Raw genomic sequence first — 12098 nt, 5'->3', positions numbered from 1 at the left:
TCACATGGGAAGTCGGCATGTTGCTTCCGAACATTCCAGTACCCTGCCATCAGCCCCATCATGCTGAGTTACTGACAAGCGCCATCTCCCATCATACATTTTTGCATAGTTTCAAAAATGTTTTTTTACCTTCTCCTGGGACGTGACCGGAAGCCCATTCTGTCAGCAGTGTGGGAGTCCCAGATTTTCACTCCACTGACCGTTAAGTTTAGGGTTGGGGTTTGGGGGTAGAGTTATTAAAATATGCATTGCTCTTCACTGTATTACATCCTTTCCAGCTAAAAACAGCTTACTTTACAACTCACTTTTGGTGCCCTCTGTAGGTATTTCACCTAGAAACTGGAGTACACATGCTCTTACATTCAAAAACACTTCCCGTTTGGCTACTCAGGCAGTGCTTAAAATTTCAGCAAGCACAGATCAAGTTTAGCTCAAGAAAAGTCAACCTACTGTTTCCGAATTCAGTGTGGGATCAGTCTGTAATATCATACACTCCAAATAATATCTAATATATAGGATGTGTTGTGATTTTAGACAGCTCTACATACAGTCCTTTTCCTGTAAGTAATTTGTCTTTGTACTCACCTGTAGTCACACATTCTCCAGGATGGGATTCTACCTCAGGTCCAATCCTCATCTCTGCAACTACAGATGGCTGTAATAGTAGGGGGTCTTCTTGCTCTCCTAACAGCAGGGATTTTATTTCTCGAAATGTCCCACAATCTGTAGTATTGTGCTGTTGAACTGAGTGCTCAAATACTAAATTCTTAATGCTGTCTATGCTACATTCTTGAGGCTGTTGTTGATCTACATTGAATGGACTTTGGGGCATCCATTCAGCCATGGAACTTTTGAGTATTTCAGCATTTGTTTGTGTGTTGATATGTGTGTTTTGACTGTTCGCAGAGGGTGTACAAAGCAAGACAAGGGGGTCTGGTTGAACAGCTGTGCCATGTTTCTCCTCTCCAACAAATTTCATTGGACAGTTAGTGGAAATATTTTTCTGCCAACGTGTACCTCTGTATCTCCTTGAGAATCTGGAATGTTCTGGCAAGGTTGCTTCACTTGAAGAGGAATTTGAAGAATCTGAATCTGGAAGGTTGCATTTATTTTGGGACGGATTTCTAACATCCCTTCCATTACCCCTTGTATTCTCTGATTGATTTGCGGAAGATGACGCTCTTCTCAATGCCTGAGGAGTTTTGAGGTATGTAGGTCTACTGTCAGATGTAGCATCAATTCTTTTGTTCACAGGTCTACAGATTCTGCTCAGTTGACCACGCAGAGTGGATGATCTTTGGCTCTTCAAAGGGAATTGGAAGGAGCTCATCCGGCCACATTGACCTGATGCATTATTATAATGGGATGTGTTGATGGAAGTGTCTTTCTCTGAACCTGTGAAATGAGGCTTGATCTTGGACTTAGACTCCTGGTTGTTTTTAAAGCTGGTTTGATTAATTTGGAAGGATTTAATAAACATTTCATGGTCCTTAGAACTATCATTGGTGGTGTTACTTGTAGATGAAATTGGTGAATCTAATTTGCTGTATTCCATTGGGGAACTTGTATTATCCAGTTCTTGATTTATGGTAGCCTTAGGTGATGGCAATGAAATTGTAGGTGTCAAGTGTTTGGGGATTTGGCTCAATTCTTCAGCTGAAGCTTGTGGGAGGTTCTTCATGTGGTTTTGAGATTTTACACGACTCCTCTGACACATTATGTTAGGCCTTGTTATTTGTTTGGCTGCCCCTAACAATATCTTTGAATGAATGGGCTGTTGTACTTTTTCCACAAGAGTTGGATGTCCATCCCTCTGAATATTTGGGTTCATCTCTTCACTGCTTGGCTTGCTTTTCTCAAGATGAGAAAGCTGGTTGCTAGAGTTTATAATCCTTCCTGTTTTAATCAACCCAAGCCGGATTCGGACTAGTGTAGGGTCCTGGGATTGGCGCTTCTTTTGATAGCTAGCTAGATATTGTAGTCTGTTTGCACCTTTCCCAACAGGTCTGAGGTTTTGAGGGCTTAAACTTTCAAACTTTGAATTTTTGGTAACTCCACTGAAGCAGATGTTTGAATTTAGTTTATTTAGTGTGTCCTGGTGTTGATGCCTGAGTAATTGATCCTGTCTTTGACCAGTTTGCTTTTTCTGATACCTTGTGTTAGATATGGGGATTGATCTGGCACTCCTCTCAGTGGATGAAATGGGTATGAATCTAGATATTTCACAGTCTCCTGGCCAGTTCTTAGCATGCATAGAAGGACAATGCAATGGTTTGTTTTTTTCAATAGGTACTGATGAGCATTCATTTGTTGTTGGCTCTAATTGAGAAATGGTTTTGTCTGACTTAATCTGTGGCATATTCAAGGATGTATCCACTGTATTGATGATGCTGTAGGAAACAGAATGGTAAGCAATGGATAATGGTAAGATTGGAATAACTGGATAAGGTAACACTGAAAACTAAAATAACAGTTTTTATAATATATAGTAAATGTTATAAAGTAAAATGAGATACATTCCCAATGACTGTAAAGTTCCAAAGCATGTACACTGGAAATTAGATGTATATAGAAACTTACCAGGTTGGAGCACTGTCAGTCTGGTTCTGTGCTTCCATGGTTTTCCCAGTTTGACTAAAAGAGGAAATGTGGATGGGTTTTTTGAGGATGACAGAAGAGGAAAGAGGCACAGGACAAGAGGACAGACTAGTGGGTGATGGAGATAGGTCAGTTGTAGGACAAGGAGACAAACGAACAGGAGAGTAAGATGAAATATAGTGAGAAGTTGGACTGAGACGAGAAGGAGAGGTGGATAAGGGAACTGGACATGGTGAGAGACGAGATGGAGATGACGTTAAGGGAACTGGACATGGTGAGAGACGAGACGGGGAAGAAGAAAGAGGGCTAATACATGGGGAGAGTCTTGGCAAGTAAAAAGAGGGTTGGTTGAGGGGAGACGATGGGTAAAGTCTATTTGGAGATGCAGATCCTGTAGGTAATATGTTTTCAGAAGGGTCTAGCTCCCCTTGGTTCATTGCAGTATAAGACAAAGTCTGTAGAATTTACATAAAAGTTTGAGAATGTCACAAAAAACACATATTAAAGGAATAGTTCACCTACAAATGATTGTTCTCTTATCATTTACTTAACTTTATGCCCTTGATGCATGTGTAGAGTGCGTGTACAGCACGTGTACATGTGTACATTTGGTCTATTCTCACCCAAAACCTATCCATTCACTTTAAAAGACATGTATTAAACCACACGAGTTGTATGGATTACCTTTATGCTGTCTTTATGTTCTTTTTGGAGCTTGGATGTGTTGGACCCCACTGACTTGCATAATATACAAATTCACATCATATCTCCATAAAAATATCTTTGTTTGTGTTTGTGTTCCGTTGAAAAAAGTCAGTTATTTAATTAAGTTAATTTTGGGGTGAACTATTCCTTTAAGAAGTTTAATTATTATTTTACTTCAGATTATTTACTGTTGAACTGAAATAAGAGAGATAAGGGATGCTGCAGTGGAATTTCCATTGAATACACCCACTCAAAAACTTCATGCATTATTATGTAACAATTTGTGCATTTGATTATGTAATGTTATAATGAGTACAGCAGATTATGAAATGAAATGTAATATTACTGACCTGTGAGCCTGTGATCTGTTTACTGAAGAGATAAACAAGAGAATGAAGGGGGAAGAGTGCGTCTGGAAGTAGTGGGTACTAGACTTACATTCCCTCCATTCTTCTCATCTGAAGCTCCACTGTCTCATTCACCCACTCTCTTCACTTCACACTCGCTAAATGGCAGAATTTGTTAAACTCCAACTTGAAATGGAAACATGCAGGAGAAAACTACCTCTACAGTAACTTTTCTAAACCATTTGATTTGTTTACAGTCTTGAATCATTTGTCTGCAGGGTTGGGGAGTAAAGGAATACATGTAACAGGATTATAAAATACAAAATATGTATAACTGTATTCCACTACAGTTACAATTTAAATGGTTGGTAATCAGAATACAGAATGTGTTGCATTCATATGAGCAGTCAGGGGGCGCTTTTACACTGCTATGAGTGAAATGGTGGATATGATGTCATTGAGGAAAAAGATGTGGTTGTGTACACTATGTGGGGTTTTAAAGTGGAGCAGCAGAAATAGTTGTGTAAATTCAGCTAGTTATGAACATTTAACTTTATGCTAAGCTAATGCTATTTCTAGCCCTTTTAAATGCACGTTACCAGTTTTTTTTTCTAGTAAGACCTTTAATATTAGGGCAAAGATATAGCCTACTGCAAAAATCTTATTCTTGATGAGAATCTTTGAATTGTATTCCTGTAAAAAAACAAACAAACAAAAAGAAGTATCTGCTGAAGAAGTAATCCAAAGTATTTAGAATACTTTACTGACCTTGAGTAATCTAATGGAATACGTTACAAATGACATTTTACAGCATGTATTCTGTAATCTGTAGTGGAATACATTTCAAAAGTAACCCTCCCAACCCTGTTTGTCTGTAATGTAACACAGTAATATTTACAATTGAAAAAGAGACAAAAGAGACAAAATTCTGCCAGTACAGTAAGACAAAATACACATATTAAAATACATTCTCTGAAAAACCTAAATATCTTATGCAGTGTTGTTTCTAAAACAAGATAAATCAAACTGATCTTGTTTTAAGGATTTTTAGATATTTTTACAGGAAAACAATACAAAAATTATTATCAAGAATACGATTTTTGCCCTAATATCAAAGGTCTTACTAGAAAAAAAGAATTATTATCCAACGTGAATTTTCTTCATAAAAAAATATGATCGTGCCTGGTAACGTGCATGTAAAATGGCTAGAAATAGCATTTTAGCTTAGTGTAAAGCTGACAATTTACACAAGGTTTATTTCTATTTCTTCTGCTCCAAACTTACTTCAAACTTACTTCTCTGTCTGCTCATATGAATGTAACACATCATAAGAAAGTGTTTCATTGCTGTTCAGATGCACTTTGGATCACATCATTTATATGTATAAATGTTTTCCATCTGAAAGGACTAAATATTAAATGAAATAAATGACAATAAAATGCAAATTAATCTCTTCAGTAATCAAAATACTTTTTGAATGTAACTGTATTCTAATTACCAGTGATTTAAATTGTAACTGTAGTGGAATACAGTTACTTATATTTTGTATTTTAAATGCGTAATCTCGTTACATGTACTCCGTTACTTCCCAACACTGGAGACATGCCATAATTGATGATATAATTATCTAATTTATTATGTATGTCATACAAATACATCAGTTTATCACTGTTTTAACAGTTCACCCTGAGTGAAATGGGTGTGAATCTACAAATGTCACAATCCAAAAATAATGTTGATGTCATATGGGTTGAAAATTCAGATATGTTTGGAACAAATATGACAGTTTCTTACAGATAAAAAAAACTTCACAAAATATTGAAACTTGACAATAACTAACATACTTCCAGTGTCTCAAATATCCAAATTAGCCCACTAATAATACTACTGGAAAAGTATTCATGTGTTTTCAGTCTCTCAATGTCATTGCAAAGGTTAAAACATCTACAATAGATTACACAATTTGAAAATAGTTGGTATTCTTAAAAAGGTCAAGTCTTGAATATACTTTTGAAATATGGCACTTATTTAGAGCAGAAGCTAGTAACCGTACAGATACAGATATTCCTACTACTTTTTTATGACTAATGACAAACAGCATGTTTAATAGTTTGAGTGACCAACAAAATACTTTTGAACTCACAACACATGTATTTTGTCACAGGTCTTTTCTGGATTTTTCAGGCTTTTTCTAAAATGTGACCTGGAACACAACGGTCATGACCTGGCAATGTTTCCTCTTTTCTTTTGTCCATTTTAATGTATCCTCAAACAAGCTTCAATTAAAAAAATAAAATTAAAAAAAAAGGCTAAGTTTTCCCTCAAATTTTGCCAAATATCAGCAATATGTACTCTGTTGCTGACTTGTGAGGGAGGTTAGTGTCATCCTTGGTTGTGCTTTTCCTTGGTTTAAAGAGAAATAACTGTTTGATAGTCAGATTTCCAAAGTAATAGAAGCTGATTTCATGATTGGTTTTGAAATTGTATGTGGAATACACCAAAGGCTGAATATATTACAGTGTTTAATGCTATTACAATTGTTTACCATAAAATAACTGAGTTCTGCTGTGTGTATTAACCTGATTTGCATCAATTTTGTTCATTAACAAAGTACACAGGGAGGAAATCCAATTCCAGATCATTGCATATAACAAAAAAATATATATACAGTATCAATTAAGTCAATGAATTTTGATGAAGTGGCATAAATACATGATTTAGCACAAATGTCTCATTGCAGCCTCCACACATGTCCTGTCATAACAAGGCATTGCTGTCGTCATCCCTGCAGCGTGTTTGCCTTGTGGGAGCCAGCGGCTGGTGTCTCAGTGATTTGTTGCTCCACTTGTGAGCTTCCTGTAGACCCGGCTCCAGAAAATACAGGCAGGCTCCAAAGCCAGCCAGGACAAGGATAGAGACCAGCAGATAGACAGGGACAAACCAGTCCAGAAACATCCAGGGCATGGTGTTTTCTCTAAAAAAATAAATTAAAAAAAAGACTGCTCAGAAGATAACAGAACTCAGGTGACACACACCTGTGCAATATATTGCAAGAAATATTGCATGTACAAAATTGAAATATGAGGGCACTGTCACTCTGTCTTGACAGTGTGCAAGTCTCTGGACCCAAGCCATTTTTCCTAACTGTACTTTGTGCCCCACCCCAAATTTAAAAGACCACTTTGATAGCATAATACAATACATCACTATGATCAAAATGAACTGATCTGTACTAAAGTTATAAGCAGCTTGAATCTTTCTCCACATGCACACATCTCCACATACCTGCAGTCCCTCTATGATCGTCTGTGAAATGGCAGTGTAGTTTTGGGTTTAAGTGCCAAATCAAGGCTGAGCAGACAGGATCAACTGCACAACAGCTGAAGAGCGCAGCTAATTCACTACTTGAGAAGGTTAGTGCACTAATATATGTGTATCTTATTTGATGTTGAGGAATGAGATTTTCCTTGCACCCTCTCCTCCTTTCTCTCCTTGTCAAGGCTATGCCAACCCATTCCAGTTGGGAGGGGGGGTAACCATGGAGACATCTCTGATGAAAGGGTCTGAGCAGAAGTTACATAATTTCTTCTCTGTAACCCTTTCTGCTCCAACAGTGCAGAGTAATGATGCTACAGAATCCTGGTCATGTCATCTCAAACTGGAAAATGGGAGAGATTATTGGAAACGAGGATGATTTGTGGGGAGGATGTTGTGTGTTTATAAGGTTCATAACATCTGAAATGGCCTTGTTCGAACAACCCACTACGTCATGCAAAAATAGCTTAACACGAATGATACATCCCAAAATAATACCCCTCCCTCCTTTCCTCCCTCACTTTCTCTCGCACATACACGCGTTTACTTAGCTAGCTAAATGGGGACACACCAATGACTGCTATTGTTTTTACAGCTGAAGTATGTAACTTTCAGTGTTAAAGGTGCACTCAGTAATTTTTTCCTCATTAAAAAAAGTTTAACTCCTATGACATGAATTGTAATTTTGCAATCTATGTAGGAAATCATGACCACTCACATTAAAATGAAGACTCCAGTCATATCAGTAACCTTATAAAAGCTGTTTTATTCTACATGGAGAGGGTCCACACATGGGAGCTGCCATGTTAGAATCACATGACCAGCCCAATACTACTTGCTTAATCTCAGTAACTGTCCTGTTATTGGACACTTTCAAGTAATCATGGCTGACTGTGAATACTAAATTTCCACAGTGGCATCTGAAATGGCAAACTATTGATTTTAAATTATGCTGCATCCAAGCCACTAGGTGTTAGTGTAAGCCATTCATAGATTCATTTTCTCGAAAACTGTAAACACTGTCTCTGTGTCGCTATAAAAATTCATGTGTTTGTTTTGAGAGATCCACTTAGACCCCACCCAACAACGTTGCTCAACTAGTGACGTGAGATAGGGATGGGACTATCTGACTGTTTGAACCATAGATGCCTCATTAGTCTGTTCCTTTGGGCCGCTATACTTAAGCCGTCCACCATATTGGAAAGGTCAAAGTACGTACATAAACACACAAAAGCATTTGACCGTGCATCTTCAACAGTCTTTGGCAGTTTATTTTCACAAGATTTAGTTTGTCATTAACTTTAAATAATACTAAATATTGTAGAAAATAAAAATGACTTTATACATATATTAAGCAATTAAAGCTCTTATAAATATTATTAATTATCAAAGAAACCAACAGACTGATTGCTTAAGCTTCACATTCTCACCTGTGAAAGATTATATGGTTTATGAGGACTCTCCATAGACATAACAGTTTTTATAATGTACAAACTATATTTTCTATCCCCTAACCCTACGTTCTCGCGCATGCGCATTCTGTAATGATGCTTTTGCCTTTGTTTTTTCCACTCACATCTCAGCGTATTAATGATGGAGAGCATTAAAAACTACAATAATATCAATAATATAACATTATTATTATTATTATCATTATCATGGAGTGACTGTTTGCACTAGGTGTAAATACCTGCCACACAGTGTGGCTATTTGCACTGAAATAGTCTGGTGGAAACAAAGAAATTAAGACAAACTGCACTCTCAAGTGTTGCTGCAATGGCTTAGTGCGATAAGACAGTGTGGATATGCTCTTTTTTCTATATGGATGATCTGGGTTCTTTTCCAGCTTTTGACCCAGTTTTCCCCATCCTGTTTCCTGAAGGTTGATTTCCTCACAGTGATTTGTTCAAAATGAAGGACAGAGAGTTGAGAGAAAGGTTTGATCTGGGTAAAATTAACCATGGTTTTTCTAAAGTAATATTGTAATATTGTGTGTTTTTGGGCAGAAGCCATAGTTTTAGTGCAATTAACATGGTGTTACTACAGTAATATGTTGTTAACATAGTAACCATGTTTTTGTGGTTACTATAAAATACCATAGTGGTACTATGGTTACTGTATTCAAACCATGATTAATATTGTAAGAGAAGGTTAGGATTAGGTTTAGGGGTAGAGGTTGGTGTAGCGTGTCTGTGGGACTATAAATAAACACTGCAGTGATTGTTAGTTTTAATTATGGGTGCAAGTGGTATCTTTCGGGAGCGTATCTATGTTCCCAGGGTCCTATGTTCCCCAGATTTATATGGTACATACTGAACATGGAAAAGGTTCCAACACAAACCCGTATAGATGCCTAACTCGGCCGAGTGAGGTCGGATAGGCCTCAAACTCGGGTCGTTGGTAGTCCTGGTGGTACCCGAGCGGATGATGGCAATATATCCGGCCAGGGAGCCATGGTCATGAGCTATGATAATGATTGATTAAATATATATTTATGTTCATTAATCATTCACTCTCAAATCAGTATCATGAAGTGTATGTATTTTATAGAGAAAATTTGCATTTAGATTTTTATTAAAACTTATAAATTGAACTTTGAAATTGGTTAAAAATGTCATTTTTTATTATTTGTCTATAAAAATATTTTAGAAAAATTCATAAACAAATAATGTTTATGGGAGAATGGAAACAAATTCTTAATAGATAAATATTATCCTTTTTATTTTGCTGTATTTCTGTTTCGGTAGTTACATATTTCTGAAAATATCATATTAAAACTGATTGTTCTTTTACTATTTATTTGTACCTAAGATATGGTACAATAAATATGTGGATAATGTTTTGGGTAAAAACATTTTTTTTAAATGTTTCCACCTTTGAGTTTGCACCAATTCAGTAGAATGGTTCATATACCTGAACGAACGCACGCACACACCACTGTGAGACTTTCTAGCTTGAGGAGGGCAAATACTGTACAATCTCACCACAATCACACACATTATAAAGCTGCTGGACTTCAGGATATCATGGCCACTGTCAGTTTCTCATGTAGAATTTAGCAGCACTGACCTACATAACAGCACAAGTTGAGCTTGAGACATGCAGCTTTCCACTAAGCCTAGGGAAATCAAACACACGGACATTTTCACAAAAATCTGCACATTCACAAAAGCAAGCACAGTCATATTCAGGGCCAGAAATGATGTGAAAACAAATGCACATATGCAGAGAGTCACACTGATTTATAAGTTTAATGAAGTAACTCAGAGTAACAGGACAGAACAGCATTACAGAGGACAAGGTACTGTGGATGCATTTTTTGAAGTTGAGTAAAGCACAGTATTTATAGGCAGCAGCAGCATGATATTTTGATTAGTCACTTTTTTTATTTAAGACATCACCAAGTCAGACTTAAAGCACACAAAGAAGGCAGTTTTTACACACTGAGGTGTGAGACGTGGGGTCAGTTTTTGAAACTGAGGCTTGGGCAAAATCTGTCATTGCTGAAAATAGGTGGATCTACAAAATGGAATATCTCACATTTCTGTTTTTAATATCTGCTTTTTTTATTTTATAAAATGTAAAATTGTAATATCAAAATAATTAGAGTTACAGTGTTTTGAAAATATTACAGAGAACAAACTTATAGAATTTAAGATTTATTAGGATAAAAGTAATCTGAGTGTGTTAAAATTTGGCAGACTGATTGCTGTCAGAGTCACTCTCTGTGCTGTCGGGACTGGACGACTGAAGAAAATCAGTGATAATGGGGGCCACACTCTCTGGTTTGTTGAGATGAACATGATGGTCCCCTTCTACACAAACAATAGTGCCCTGTGCAGTAGTGAGAAAGGGGAACATTGAAATCACGGATATATTTGTACATAATACTTTTCAAGACTTGCATAATGCGGCCATTTATAAGTGTGTATGTGTATCTCACTTTTTGGTCCATCCAGCCCTTCCGAAGGGCATCGGCAAATCCATCAGGTACAGGAAACACTTTATCCAGCCCCTGATCTGCCCTAATGAAAGACACACCAATCTTATCCTTTTAACTTAGGTCAAAGGTAATGAAAGCAAGACACAAATGCTTCTATTATTACATAACTACTATGAGCTGATAGTATGTGACTAATCAAACAATAATGTTCTCATCATTCTCACACCTTGCTGTGCAGTTTTTAAACCTCTTAACAGAGTGAGAATGATTTCTAGTCCAGATAGTTGATACTTGGCAATTTCTAGGGACGTAACCAAACTTACACCTTATTCATGTTGATATGACATGCACTGTGAACTTTTTCTCTCAAATGCAAAGATGACATGCACTCGAAAAAGCGATTTAAGTTTATTTTTAAATCACGTAGTGACATGGGTGAATTCAGAAACTGCTGTAGGCAGTATGATTATATTAAATTAGAAAAATATATGTAATGTCCTGATTTCCACATAAATTATATTGTTTTCGACGAACATGGTTATGTAAATCGTGTGTGGTTTAAAAGTTTTATATTTAAAAACACATCATGCACTATCATGGGCAAGGCGCATCCCGGTCATGACAGAATTTTATTTTTCAAAATATAAGTATTTAACACTGCAATGGTAATTTAGTAAAATAAGAATGCCTATCCTCCTAGAAAAATAACCTAGATTTACAAATTGAAGTCACGCGTTTTTCAAAAAACAAAAACTTATTTATACTAAATACCGTACTATATTTTGAAGTAATTTCATTAGTTTTGCCTACCTATATTTTGAAAAATGTCCGGTCACAATGTACAGCCAGAGCGCTTCTATCAAGCGACTCTACAAGTTTAGCATAAATTAGCATAACTGTTGAGGAGACAAGAGGCCATTTTTTTAATGGATGTCTATGGAGGAGATGCTTCAGTACGTTAAATAAACTGCTTTTGTGAGGAAACAGCTCATCATTTAATGAATTGACCACCAATCTTAAACATGTTTTATACTAAACACTCCTTTTGTAGAGAACTATGTGTGGAGTTTACTACGATAAAATGTATGTTTTATAAGAAAATACACGGACAATTTTGCGACAGGTTGGTGTCAGTTTATGGCTATCCACATTCATTTGTATGGTATCCGCAAAGAGTGACTTACTGTCGT

The 12098-nt window shown here is 36.6% G+C and overlaps 2 protein-coding genes and 1 long non-coding RNA gene across 4 annotated transcripts; all 3 read right to left on the bottom strand.

Moving 5' to 3' along the window:
- Window positions 1-294: 294 nt before the first annotated feature.
- On the bottom strand, window positions 295-3701 carry LOC127444289 (uncharacterized). Its single transcript, XM_051703559.1, has 3 exons — window positions 3654-3701; window positions 586-3053; window positions 295-332 (listed from the first exon to the last, which is right to left on the bottom strand). Exons 2-3 carry the CDS (start codon window positions 2357-2359, stop codon window positions 295-297), a joined length of 1812 nt encoding a protein of 603 aa, XP_051559519.1. The 5' UTR covers window positions 2360-3053; window positions 3654-3701.
- A 1560-nt stretch (window positions 3702-5261) lies between these two features.
- On the bottom strand, window positions 5262-7139 carry LOC127443677 (uncharacterized). The gene is made up of 2 exons (XR_007897688.1): window positions 6936-7139; window positions 5262-6624 (listed from the first exon to the last, which is right to left on the bottom strand). It is a non-coding gene; the product is annotated as an uncharacterized LOC127443677 (long non-coding RNA).
- Window positions 7140-10208: 3069 nt separating this feature from the next.
- Window positions 10209-11555, bottom strand: LOC127444042 (serine hydrolase-like protein). 2 transcript variants are annotated; one of them, XR_007897756.1, is made up of 3 exons: window positions 11135-11555; window positions 10909-10990; window positions 10209-10799 (listed from the first exon to the last, which is right to left on the bottom strand). XR_007897756.1 is itself a non-coding variant. In XM_051703185.1 (3 exons), the coding sequence occupies exons 1-3, from the start codon at window positions 11339-11341 to the stop codon at window positions 10653-10655; spliced, it is 339 nt and encodes a 112-aa protein (XP_051559145.1). In that variant the 5' UTR covers window positions 11342-11550; the 3' UTR covers window positions 10209-10652. The 2 variants fall into 2 exon arrangements, 1 of the variants encoding a protein (XP_051559145.1); XM_051703185.1 differs by having other exon boundaries at window positions 11232-11550.
- Window positions 11556-12098: the final 543 nt, after the last annotated feature.

The sequence above is a fragment of the Myxocyprinus asiaticus genome, chromosome 7, assembly GCF_019703515.2.
Source record: "Myxocyprinus asiaticus isolate MX2 ecotype Aquarium Trade chromosome 7, UBuf_Myxa_2, whole genome shotgun sequence".
NCBI classification, from domain to species: domain Eukaryota; kingdom Metazoa; phylum Chordata; class Actinopteri; order Cypriniformes; family Catostomidae; genus Myxocyprinus; species Myxocyprinus asiaticus.
This window is presented reverse-complemented; position numbering and strand designations above follow the sequence as displayed.